This window comes from Phoenix dactylifera, chromosome 11, assembly GCF_051530095.1.
Source record: "Phoenix dactylifera cultivar Ajwa chromosome 11, Ajwa_hap1_PhDact_Kaust_v1.1, whole genome shotgun sequence".
Classification (NCBI taxonomy): Eukaryota; Viridiplantae; Streptophyta; class Magnoliopsida; order Arecales; family Arecaceae; genus Phoenix; species Phoenix dactylifera.
In genome coordinates this window covers 25,467,675-25,480,142 of record NC_143200.1, presented here as the reverse complement: position 1 = coordinate 25,480,142, position 12,468 = coordinate 25,467,675, and the positions used below count along the sequence as shown (strand labels likewise).

The 12,468-nt window shown below is 37.9% G+C and overlaps 2 protein-coding genes across 2 annotated transcripts; one reads left to right on the top strand and one right to left on the bottom strand.

The window, feature by feature from the left end:
* Nucleotides 1-302: 302 nt before the first annotated feature.
* LOC120111392 (uncharacterized) lies at nt 303-8,393 on the bottom strand. The gene is made up of 3 exons (XM_039128440.2): nt 7,865-8,393; nt 1,198-3,013; nt 303-522 (listed from the first exon to the last, which is right to left on the bottom strand). Exons 1-2 carry the CDS (start codon nt 8,225-8,227, stop codon nt 1,223-1,225), a joined length of 2,154 nt encoding a protein of 717 aa, XP_038984368.2. The 5' UTR covers nt 8,228-8,393; the 3' UTR covers nt 303-522; nt 1,198-1,222.
* Nucleotides 3,499-7,936, top strand: LOC120111306 (uncharacterized). The gene has a single exon (XM_039128021.3). It carries the CDS (start codon nt 3,863-3,865, stop codon nt 5,894-5,896), a length of 2,034 nt encoding a protein of 677 aa, XP_038983949.2. The 5' UTR covers nt 3,499-3,862; the 3' UTR covers nt 5,897-7,936.
* Nucleotides 8,394-12,468: the final 4,075 nt, after the last annotated feature.

The window sequence follows — 12,468 nt, the reverse complement described above, 5'->3', positions numbered from 1 at the left end:
ATATTGGACTAAACCAACATAACTTTTATTTCCCCTGCACGAGCAGTTAAAAGTGTCGGCTGAAAACACTAAAATCTATTAATGCTTGGATTTAGCAAAACCTTGAACACAGCCCACCTAAAAATTCCAAAAGCGGCCAACATAGGCAAAGTAAAGGATACCATCAACAACAAAAAAAGAAAAAGGAAACATGCTGCTTTTAACAAACATGGTATTCCTGAACCAGTTCTGCCACAGGCATATAGTGAATCTTAATGGTAATTCGGATAAAATACTCATTGAAGGAAACCTAGAACATTACCTGATTGCAAGTGCGAGCATATTATGGAACACCATAATCAAGTTAGACCCCATTACATGGTTGCAAGTGCAAGCATATTATGGAACACCCTAATCAAGTTTTAATTATTTTTGTGCTGCCAGGAACAGGTTTGCAGCCACTACAACATCAAGTACATAACCAAAGACGCCATCAGAATTTTACGCTTCAAAGCTCATTCTCTACCACAAGCCATGCCTCACCTACAAGAGGAAAATAAAATAAAATGTTAGAAATTCAGCTAGAGCAATCATATTGCATACGAGAAAGATAGAAAGCCTTAAATATAGTTTGATGGGGCTGCCTTCTCCAAAACAGCTCTATCTTCAGATACGGAATACAAGAAAGCTACACCGGCAAGTAAAACTCCATAGCTCTCAGGAGATGTTTCTCATAATTCATATATTTCTTCTTTCCTAAAATAAAAATATGTTGCAGAAGAAGCTCCAATCGCTATTTCAACTGAATTGTATGTAATTCCTTTTGCAGATCATACATCACATCAAGATTGCGGCCAGATTGTCCATGCAAAAGAGAACCAAGCAAAAAGCAGCATTTCTTACGATAAGACAGCCATCTACATGTAGATGTACTATTCATGATAAAATTATACATTCTGTTTTTTTGGAGTGAATGATACAATAACACTTCATTTTGCATGCCACGGACAATTGATTCTTATTTGTTGAGTTATGATTGAAAAGGTGCAACCATTTGGGAAATTCAGGTCAGACCACATTATATTTTCTAGGAAGCAAATAATAATGTTCACCATTTCTTAAATTATGATTAAAAAGGTGCAACCATTTGAGATGGTTGGAAATTCTGGTCAGACCACATTAAGATTTTCTGGGAAGTGTAAGCAAAATAATGCTCACCATTTCAGGTACAAGAACAGGCGCATCAGTGCCTGCGCCGGCCCGCATCTTCAGTGGAACGATGGTCATACCTATCATGCCTTCGGTGCTGCCGAGAATCTTCATATCTTCTCCTCTTAGCACCATCATAGCTCTGCTCATCTTTACTGTACCTTCTGCTACCATACTTATCTTCATTTACATGTTCTTCTAATGCCCGTTTATCACCAACTTTTTGCAATATGGAGTTGTCCTCCCTCTTCCGTTCTTCTCGGCTTCCATGGTAGTTCTTATGACCTCTGCTCTCACTCTCTCTCCTTCTCTCCCCTTCTACTAAACCAACACTAGTAGATTTCGATTCCCGTACACCAGCAGATGGGCGACCATGTACAGCCTCTCTCCTTTTCTTTGCTTCCTGGCTTCCATGGTCATCAATGTCCTTCCTATCTTGCCTTGATTCAAACTGGTTAGTTCTTTCAGCCTTCTTTGGAATATCTGAGTATTCTCTCTTAATACTGTCATTACCATTTTGACGCTCACTTCCAGCATTTCTGTTATTATCCCGCCTGCCTGTTTTTCTCCTATCCTGCTTCACGGGCCTATTGCTATTATCAGAATTTGTGTCACTGCTATGGTAAGAGCTCTGGCTTCCACTGTCATCAGTCACTGAATCTTGCTTCTGTTTAGAATTACTGTATTTCACAACTTGATTGTCAGCAGTTTCATTACCACTATCAGTATAGGAGCTCTCATCATCAGTATCATGCCTTCTCCCCATTCTCCTGTTACCACGTGTTTTCCCTTCAGCAACCTTCCTTGATCTAACATGATGAGATTCATGAGAAGCACTATGTTTTCTGCTCTTATTTTTCTTTTCACTGTCAGAGTCAAAATCATAATTCATATGCCATCTGCTTAGTTTGCTACTCTCCATCCCTTTTTTTAGGTTCTTTTCATCTTCAGTATCATAATCTGGATCCTCAGAATCATGTCTCCTTCTGTTGTTCTCATGTTTCTTGAGATTGATGGCAATTTTCTTTTCACTGTCAGTGTCTGAGTCATTGGTCTTGCGTCTTTTGCTGGATTCACCATGTTTCCCCGTCCCCTTTGTTCTCCTTTTCTTTTCATCATCAGTATCATATTCTGAATCTTCAGAATCATGCCTTCTTCTGCTTTTTCCATGTTTCCTATAATTGATGGCATTTTTCTTTCGATCGTCAGATTCAGAGTCGCTGCTCTTGTACCTTCCAATGGGTCTGCGATGTTTGTCTGCTTGCTTTCTGCTTTTCTCATCATCATCAGTTTCTGGTTCCGAATCATCAGAGTCGTGTCTCTTATTTTTTGTCCATTGCCTCCCCACATGTTTTTTCTTGTCCTGAGCATTTCTGTCTGAATCTGAATCAGAGTCATGTCTCTTATTTTTTGTCCATTGCCTCCCCACTAGTTTTTGCTTGTCCTGAGCATTTCTGTCTGAATCTGAATCAGTATCATGCCTCCTATTTTTCTTGACATATTTCTCTGGTTCTCTTCTGGCATTTTCCTCCTCAGATTCACTGTCAGAATCTGATGATGAGTCACTAACAGAATCGGAATCATCAGTTTGCTGATTTTCATTCTTCTTTCCTTGCATTTTGAAACCCCTTTTTTTGTCCTTCTGACTGCTTGGGACATCAGAATCATGTCTGCGTGCACTTTTTCCAAGCCGCTTCTTGCTCCGGACATCAGAATCATGTCTGCGCACACTTTTTCCATGTTTCCTCTTTTCCAATTCAATACTTCTACTGCTATCACTATCGGAACCATCCTTGTATTTCCATGTAATGTACTGGTCCCTAACCTATCAGTAAGGTACCATTATGTGCATAGATGCTGGGATGATTTCCACATTGAGAAGGGTTTCTTGGGAAACTGAACTGAGAAACTGGTGCAAAGCATTTGTTTTATGAAGGGCAGAATTTGGGTTTCCCACTTTTGTATTACATGTGAATGAGAACTCCTACAAGATACCTGTTGGAAAAGGGACTTTTTGTATATTATTATAAACCGGGATCAATGGTTGAAAGGGACTTGATAAAAACACCCTTATAATATCATTTTATGCATCTTTTTTCTCACATCAGAGCATGTGGAGAGTGTTATTATAAGGAGACTTTACAAATATCCATATAAAATCGTATATATGAAATTTACCAAACTTCGCTGAGCACAAGAAAACAATGAGAAACTGATACATAAACTAGAATCGTCATAGTTTCATATCATCGTATAGATTTTTTTTGATATATACAATTTTCTGCCTATATTAACATAGCATATCTCATTTCTGACATTATGATTTTTTTTCTGTCATCATTTCCCGTCTGACTTCTTTATTTTTTTCCCACACCAGATTCTATGTTGATAACTGTGGTGACTATGAGAATGTGTACTTGTACTCTAAACCTTGGTTGGTAAAAAGGAGCACACAATATGAAAACATAATGTGCCATAAGTGACATTATGCTTGTTAATGTGCCATAAGTATCTGAATGTTTATGTGTGCCCTGAGTTCTTTTAAAGCTTCTGTTTCAGTAGTTACTTTTCAATCTTGCTTAAAAGAAAGATAGGGCTGAATAAGCTGAAAGTTCCTATTTGGATGTTGTATTGTAGGTGTTAACTATATTTTAAGGTTTAACCAGTTTTACTTATGGTATTATTATGTTTTAGGTTTACAGATACACAGACCCATCATATTGCTGCACTTAAGGAGAAACAACTTGAAACTTTGAGAGCAGCTCTTAAGATAGAAGACAGGAAGAAATCATCTGAACATGAACAACAAGAAGAAAATCAGCAGGACAAAGAAAGTGACTTAGAGCCTGGAGAACTTGTTGATGAGAAATATCAAGAGCATAAAACGAATCCAAAGGACTCTGACAGGCAACAGGAAAAATATGATGACAGCCATGTGGATAGTAAGAGGAAAAAACAGGTGGTGGAAAGATTCGGAAGTGAGAAAGGTCTGAAGGACATAAACGAGAAGGAAAAGAAGAACAATGAAGGCAGGAGGTCTCCAAATGATGAGCTGAAGCACCATGACAAAGATATCAGAAAGGGAAAATACAAGGATGGTTCCGATAGTGATAGCAGTAGAAGTATTGAATTGGAAAAGAGGAAACATGGAAAAAGTGTGCGCAGACATGATTCTGAAGATGATTCTGATGTCCGGAGCAAGAAGCGGCTTGGAAAAAGTGCACGCAGACATGATTCTGATGTCCCAAGCAGTCAGAAGGACAAAAAAAGGGGTTTCAAAATGCAAGAAAAGAAGAATGAAAATCAGCAAACTGATGATTCCGATTCTGTTAGTGACTCATCATCAGATTCTGACAGTGAATCTGAGGAGGAAAATGCCAGAAGAGAACCAGAGAAATATGTCAAGAAACATAGGAGGCATGATACTGATGCAGATTCAGACAGAAATGCTCAGGACAAGAAAAAACTTGTGGGGAGGCAATGGACAAAAAATAAGAGACATGACTCTGATTCAGATTCAGACAGAAATGCTCAGGACAAGAAAAAACATGTGGGGAGGCAATGGACAAAAAATAAGAGACACGACTCTGATGATTCGGAACCAGAAACTGATGATGATGAGAAAAGCAGAAAGCAAGCAGACAAACATCGCAGACCCATTGGAAGGTACAAGAGCAGCGACTCTGAATCTGACGATCGAAAGAAAAATGCCATCAATTATAGGAAACATGGAAAAAGCAGAAGAAGGCATGATTCTGAAGATTCAGAATATGATACTGATGATGAAAAGAAAAGGAGAACAAAGGGGATGGGGAAACATGGTGAATCCAGCAAAAGACGCAAGACCAATGACTCAGATACTGACAGTGAAAAGAAAATTGCCATCAATCTCAAGAAACATGAGAAAAACAGAAGGAGACATGATTCTGAGGATCCAGATTATGATACTGAAGATGAAAAGAACCTAAAAAAAGGGATGGAGAATAGCAAACTAAGCAGATGGCATATGAATTATGATTTTGACTCTGACAGTGAAAAGAAAAATAAGAGCAGAAAACATAGTGCTTCTCATGAATCTCATCATGTTAGATCAAGGAAGGTTGCTGAAGGGAAAACACGTGGTAACAGGAGAATGGGGAGAAGGCATGATACTGATGATGAGAGCTCCTATACTGATAGTGGCAAGGAAACTGCTGGCAATCAAGTTGTGAAATACAGTAAATCTAAACAGAAGCAAGATTCAGTGACTGATGACAGTGGAAGCCAGAGCTCTTACTATAGCAGTGACACAAATTCTGATAATAGCAATAGGCCCGTGAAGCAGGATAGGAGAAAAACAGGCAGGCGGGATAATAACAGAAATGCTGGAAGTGAGCGTCAAAATGGTAATGACAGTATTAAGAGAGAATACTCAGATATTCCAAAGAAGGCTGAAAGAACTAACCAGTTTGAATCAAGGCAAGATAGGAAGGACATTGATGACCATGGAAGCCAGGAAGCAAAGAAAAGGAGAGAGGCTGTACATGGTCGCCCATCTGCTGGTGTACGGGAATCGAAATCTACTAGTGTTGGTTTAGTAGAAGGGGAGAGAAGGAGAGAGAGTGAGAGCAGAGGTCATAAGAACTACCATGGAAGCCGAGAAGAACGGAAGAGGGAGGACAACTCCATATTGCAAAAAGTTGGTGATATATTGCAAAATATATCATAATGAGAGAATGAAAAGAAAAGGAATAATGTTCTTATGGTGCCAGCATAAAAAGTTGGTAAAAACTATTGCTGCCAAGAGACCTAGCATTAAACCTTCACCAAGATTTGGGGAGTTAACAAATATCTGAGAGAGCACTACCTCATGTCAGGTATCCTACAGACCTTGTCTAATAAAGACATAAAAATGGAAAAGGATTAATGTTTTGTGTTTACACTTGTTGAGCCATGGATACCCTAGAGAAAGACAGCAATAGGGGCAAGACAAGGTCTTATATCAAAACTTAAAATGAAAAAAAGAGCATGCACTCCAGAATATCAACCCAACATTTGTAAAGATTGATTAGAGTGCATGATAACATGATAATCATACATTCCAAACAAAGTTATTCAGGGGAAAATATGGGTCTCCAAAGTGTTATACAAGGACAAATGAGAAATTGCCAAATGTCATCCCTGACCTATTTTGGCACATAACATGCACCACAACTCTTATAAATCAACTTAAACATCAAACATCCTAGCATAGGATGCATGACATCCGTATTAATTTGTCTTATCTAAGTCTTCTCTACAAAGCATTTTTCCAATGAGCAAAAATGTTGTAACACTAAATTCCCACTATAAGTAAGATTAACAACCACCAGCTCACATCCTTCCTTTCCCAAGACGTGAAGGAAAGGCATGACTCTTGCTGTATGAGAGGCAGATAAGAGAATCCAACATCTACATCATCCAGCAAGCCTGTATTATTGCATTTACTAAAAAGGCACTAAAATCTTCCTTCAAGCTTCTCAGTACCTTGATAATGCCTCTCCAAGCACACAGACCACTCTTGAAGGTACTTGGGTAAAAGTATTTTCACTCTTAATCTGATTCCTTAACCTAGCATCCTTATCATCCACAAGGCTTGCCAATTCTTTAGTCATAATGCATCCACATGCTCTAACTACAATGAAATTGATCACTCCCCTCATGAGAAACCTATCTCTCTCCCCATTTAGGGATGTAGGACAACATTAGCACATAGCTAGAATGACCTGAAACATAGCTTTATTTAAATAACTAAACCAATGTACATAAGGCAACTTGGCCCTCTAATCACGTTGTCTAAATTCTTCATGCTCAATTAGTTATTGATATTCCTTAACCGACAACTACCTGAAGCTAAGCATAGGTTTTAACCATTCCCACCCATCCATTTTTGGTTCCTAGCCATCTCTCTCTCTCTCTCTCTGTCTGTGCATGTGCACGTCCAACCAATCTGCAACTATATACACAAAATAAGACAGAGTATGGAGCATGATCTCAACGTATCTACAGTTGTCCACTCACCCCCACTGGCATATTGTTACCATGTCCATTGAACAAAAATATTTAACATGCATACCTTGATTACAATCTGTCTACCATATGCATGTACCAAATGAACCAAACTGTGACCCACCAGAAACTTACAGATTCATCCTGCCGACCAAAGACGTATTTAACCCATATCAACAAAGTTTAAATATAATACAATTACAATATGAAACGGACCGTGATCTAGAATTATTGTTATTCAAAACAGATATAGATGTTCAGATACACTTCTCCGAAGTCTTCATATATGCCGATCAAAATTAGCCAGAAAGAAGTTTGCCAGTGCCTAATAAAACCAGAAACAAGATGATGCTATAGACTTCCAACATATTTTAAAGGCATGAACCTGAGGGTATATTGTTCTGAAACGAGAACTCTTTGATTGTCATCAGCAACTCAATTATAGACTTGACATTCATTAAAATGAAAAAAAAAGAGACCCAATCAACACCTTTTTTCTTGTTTTCTAAGCTTAGGGATCTTGGTGGAAAGCATTAAAACCCTAGGTTGGTGAACCAGAGAAACGACCTCCCGCCCCAAAATTTTATGAATAATCAAAGATGGCAACATAAACAAGAAAGCAACAGACAGAAATAGAAGAGAGAGATCAAAACCTCTTGCCGGGGAGAGGAGGAGCACCGCTACGTACATCAGCGGCGGCGGCGGCCGCTTCAGCCTCCAGGTTCTTCTGCGTTTCCTGGAGCTTCTCGGCGATCTCGTCCTCCGTGTAGCCCTGATCGGCTAGGGTTTCCTGGAGGACGAGGAGGCGGAGCTGGATCTGGCGCTTGCGGTCGTGCTCGAGGATGTCCTTGTTGGGCTTCCGGACGGCGCCCTCCGGGAGAGCGCCGGCGCCGTCATAGGAGGCGTCAGCCCTGGCGGGGACGGCCTTCGGCTTGACGAAGAACTTGTTGGTCTGGATGTAGCCGTTGGTGCCCGACCCCCGCGGGGTCGTCAGCCCGATTCCGTTGTACATCCCTCCCTTCTTCTGCGAAAGGAATCAAGAATCGATCGATCGATCCGAACGCCGAATCAAAATCCTTGGGATCAAAGACAGCAAGGGGGTAAAGGACGAGCCGGACGAAACCCTAGAATCGAAAGAAAGAAGAGGATGACGGACGGATGGGCACCCTCGATTGGTAGATATTATATAGAATTTTATTTAATAGTTTAATTTATTTAACAATGTCGGTTTCAGGTAGTCGGGTTCCCAGGCATCTCAACCCATGCCCGACCCGAAATTTTTATCGGTTTTGAATTCTCTACCCTGGGCCGGTACAAGCTTTGAATGAACCCTCCCAGGGCCGGCCCAAGTTCTTGTCGTGCTCCAGTTGGCCGCCCAGATTAAAGCCCTCCCTGGTCTGAATCGTGATACATAATAGGATTCATCAGGCATCGTGCATGTAGGCTTGAGAGAACAGCATGATGAACGGCTGTGATCCCAGCAATAAAAAACGGAACCCTAAAACTTGGAAAATTAAGTTGAGGAGTTCCTTTGCATTATCAGAGAGATATTATTCAATAATGCTTGTAGGGAGAAAGCAATTGTAGCTTGTTATATTGCTTTTAATATTTGGTTGGTAGGAAATGATCATCTTCCGAGATATGCAGAGTGCTAGGCTAATTTTTCTGAAAGCGCCCACCCAGGCTTATGAATATCTTAAGGCGGCTGTTGCAGAAAGATCTTTGACAGTAGAAGCAATTTATGACTCTCTTTTTTTCGTAGTCTCTGTGTCTCTCTAAATAATATGTTTTTCTTAGGAGCCACTACCCTCTTACTTCCTCAAGATCAATTTTGATGGTATTATAGTAGAGAGAAATAATTTAGGTGGAGCAGCTTTTGTCATCCGCAGTGCTAGTGATATTTTTATAGCGATAGATTTTGTTAGAATATTTGATTCATAGTTCCAATGATTGGGTTGCAGGCGGCATGGAAAGATCAAAATTATGTTGTTTACACACTACATGCTTCACAATTTTATTTAGAAGATGACTTCATGATGATTATCAAATGACTCGCTCATTTCCTTCCTTGTTGAGGATAAGATTCATCCACTTCTACAGAATTGCTGGAGATTAATGCTGCTCATTGGAAGCTAATAGTGTTGTTGATTGGATGGCATCGTACATGGCAAACCATACAGAATCTACTCTATGAGATTACTAGACGAATCTTCCTATCCGATTTTCTAATATTTTATTTTCAAACTCCATCTTTTCTCGTTTAATTTACTTCATCTAATTTATCCAAAAAAAAAAAGGCATTTTTGTCTAGTAGGGCATTTGATGATAATCCATACTCCTACAACTTTCTCAATCTTCGAGCCATCAAATGATAACCTCTTGTTATGAAGGCTGATATCCTGGATCTTCATATGCTGCATGATTTACTTGTCAACAATCAAACATGGATGATCTACTAGAAAATTGGCCAATGTTTGACCCCAAGTCAGCTTGTACGTACCCGGGCATTAGCTCTATTGTTCGTCCTTTTCTTTTCAAGCAAGAGGTTAGGGTTCTAGTCTTAAAGTAGTGTTATCCCAATGAATCTTGGACACCTCCTTAAAAAGATGGGCCTACGCATGGACTTTTATATGTATAATGAAAATAACTTATCCTCTTGGGATGACATAAGGGCGGTTGTGTCCCAGTCCCCACTAATTGGCTGCTTCCTTCTGATAAAATAATTAATTTCTCCATATATAAGTCTCGTTTATTTCGTTAAAAAAAATGCAGTCAATAAAAAAACTAAAAACAATCTCATATTTAGCTGTGGCTATAAAAAGAATAGAAAAATTGTTTTTTAATAAAAAATAAGATTTTCATATTTCATAGCAAAAAAAATTATGCAGGATATAAAAAAAAGTCCAATTTTCATTACTAGGAATTGGAGTTTTTTTTTCAAAAGTACCCTTTTAGATAGAATGGAATAAAATTTTTATCTTTATTAAGAACATAATAGATATTTTACATAATTTTTTCAAAAAGTAAATATTCGACTAAACACAAGCCACTCTAAAATGTGACTTTTTATGGTCAATCAAACTCGTAAAAATTACTTTTCCAAGCAATATGTATCTAGGCATCAATTTTCTACAGTAAGATTTTTTGGGGGTGAACGACACGAGTCCATAGCATTGACTCTTGGAATTCAGAAAGAGAGCCGTGCATCACCCAATTTCCTAGTGTTGGGGACCCAACCTGACGTTGTTAGATCAAAGTTCCTCCATCATTTACTTGAACATATGTTGCTGGAATATCTTCATTGGTATTAGTCAAACTGACACTAGATGCCATGATTTTTCCACGATAGGCATTAATTAATCCATGCACTTAGTTTTGTTTATACTAATACTAATCTTACATATAATTTGGAAAAGAGAGGCCTCCTTTGAAATGGTTTATTGGAATAAAGATGATTCAGCCGTGAAAAAAAAAGGAATCAATGATAATTATAATTTGGCAAAGTAATTTAGTTTACGCAAGTAAGCAAGTAATGCCACCAGCATAGGTGGCACACCCAATGGCTGAACCTCTACAGATCCAAGTGAAGAATAAATATTTATAAAGATTGATGAGCAATGCTACGTTAACTAAGAAATACTTAAAAAAGAAAAAAGAAGTTTTTTTTTTTTCACTTTGCTCCATTTAGTGGCTCGTCCCCTGCTACCAATTCAAAGGAGCAAAAGATACAGCACAGGACTTTTTTTTGGAATATTTTTGAGTTATTGAGGCTTTTTTTTTTTTTGAAAAAGGCAATCCCAGCTAACACAATAAAAGACCAGTTTGGTTTGCGAAATTTTTTTATTAAAATATTTTTTCTAAAAAATTTAAAGTTGTATAAAATATTTATTATACCGTTAATAAAGAAAAAAATTTATCTTATTTTATCTAAAATCTTAAATAACATATTTAGTATATATATAATAAATAATATATATTTATTATTTATAAATATTATTATTTAAAGTTTAAAATTAGATAAGAACGTATATCAAATACCAAAATGCCAATTAGCTTACTGGTTTGGCACCTCTTTGGCCTCTAAAAACTATTGTATTTTTAAAAACATTGAAGAAAAAATTATCATTAGAATTGAGGGAGAGCTTCTCAGTTCAATTTTGATATTCTAAAGTATTTGGTGTGCAATAAAATTTTTATATAAATTTTATTCTAGTAATTATTTTATTTTTTAATATTAAAATCAAAGCGTTGCATCACAATCTTATAATAAATAATATTTTGTACCAATCTCATCACCCGAATCCAATTCATTTCCATACATGTGAAATAATATTTTTCATTTTAATTTGATTTTAATAAATTATTTTAATTTTTAATGTGAAGATTAAATACTGTGAAGTACGTTTGACTTGACGACCTCTTCCGCCATCCTGCCTGTCCCTATATACAGGCCCACAATATACGATGCTGGATGTATCACGACCGTTCTATAAAACACAGGCAGCTGTGAATTGTGATTGCAACTCGACCGTCCATTATGATCTAAAAACTAGGATGATTCGAACTCTCATGCTATGCCGCGTGGCCTACATCAAGTTTTTTTTTTCGGGATAAACCGATCACTCATACTAATCTCGCATGAGCATTGTCTACAGCGTCGAGACAAAATATTCTACAACGGTGGAGGGACAAGTACACAACGGGTCCAAATTTTTTTTTGAAAATGATGAGCAGCAAAGGAGGCGACTCAGCTTCTCGAAATATACGGCCAATTTGGAAAATAGCACACTCCTGCTGTAACTATCTAATGTTTTCTAGAAGCGAATGGTCGAAGATCCTCAGCTCCTCCTATAGAATTTACTATATTAAGTTTTCTTCTAAGGTGATGTACTGGGCCTTCAGTACTTGCCTTACATAGGAAACATTCTTCTATACTGCTATGAGCTATGTTCTTACAATGGATGACTCAAAGGGCTCGTTTGGTTCGCAGGAAAAGGAGGGGGGAAAGTGTGGTCAACGAGAAAGTAATGAAATGCCTCTTGTTTGGTTGGAGTTTTCAAATGAGAGAGATATGATTCCCACATTTCATGGAAAAGTCTTTCCCATGAGAAACATGGGAAAGTTACTTTCCCATGAGGTGGGAATCACTCCTTTTTTATTTTTTTCCAAAAAGACCCTTCAACATTAAAGAAGCATTAAAGAGGCATTAAAGACCTAATTTTTATTAAGGGCATAATAGGAATTATACATAAC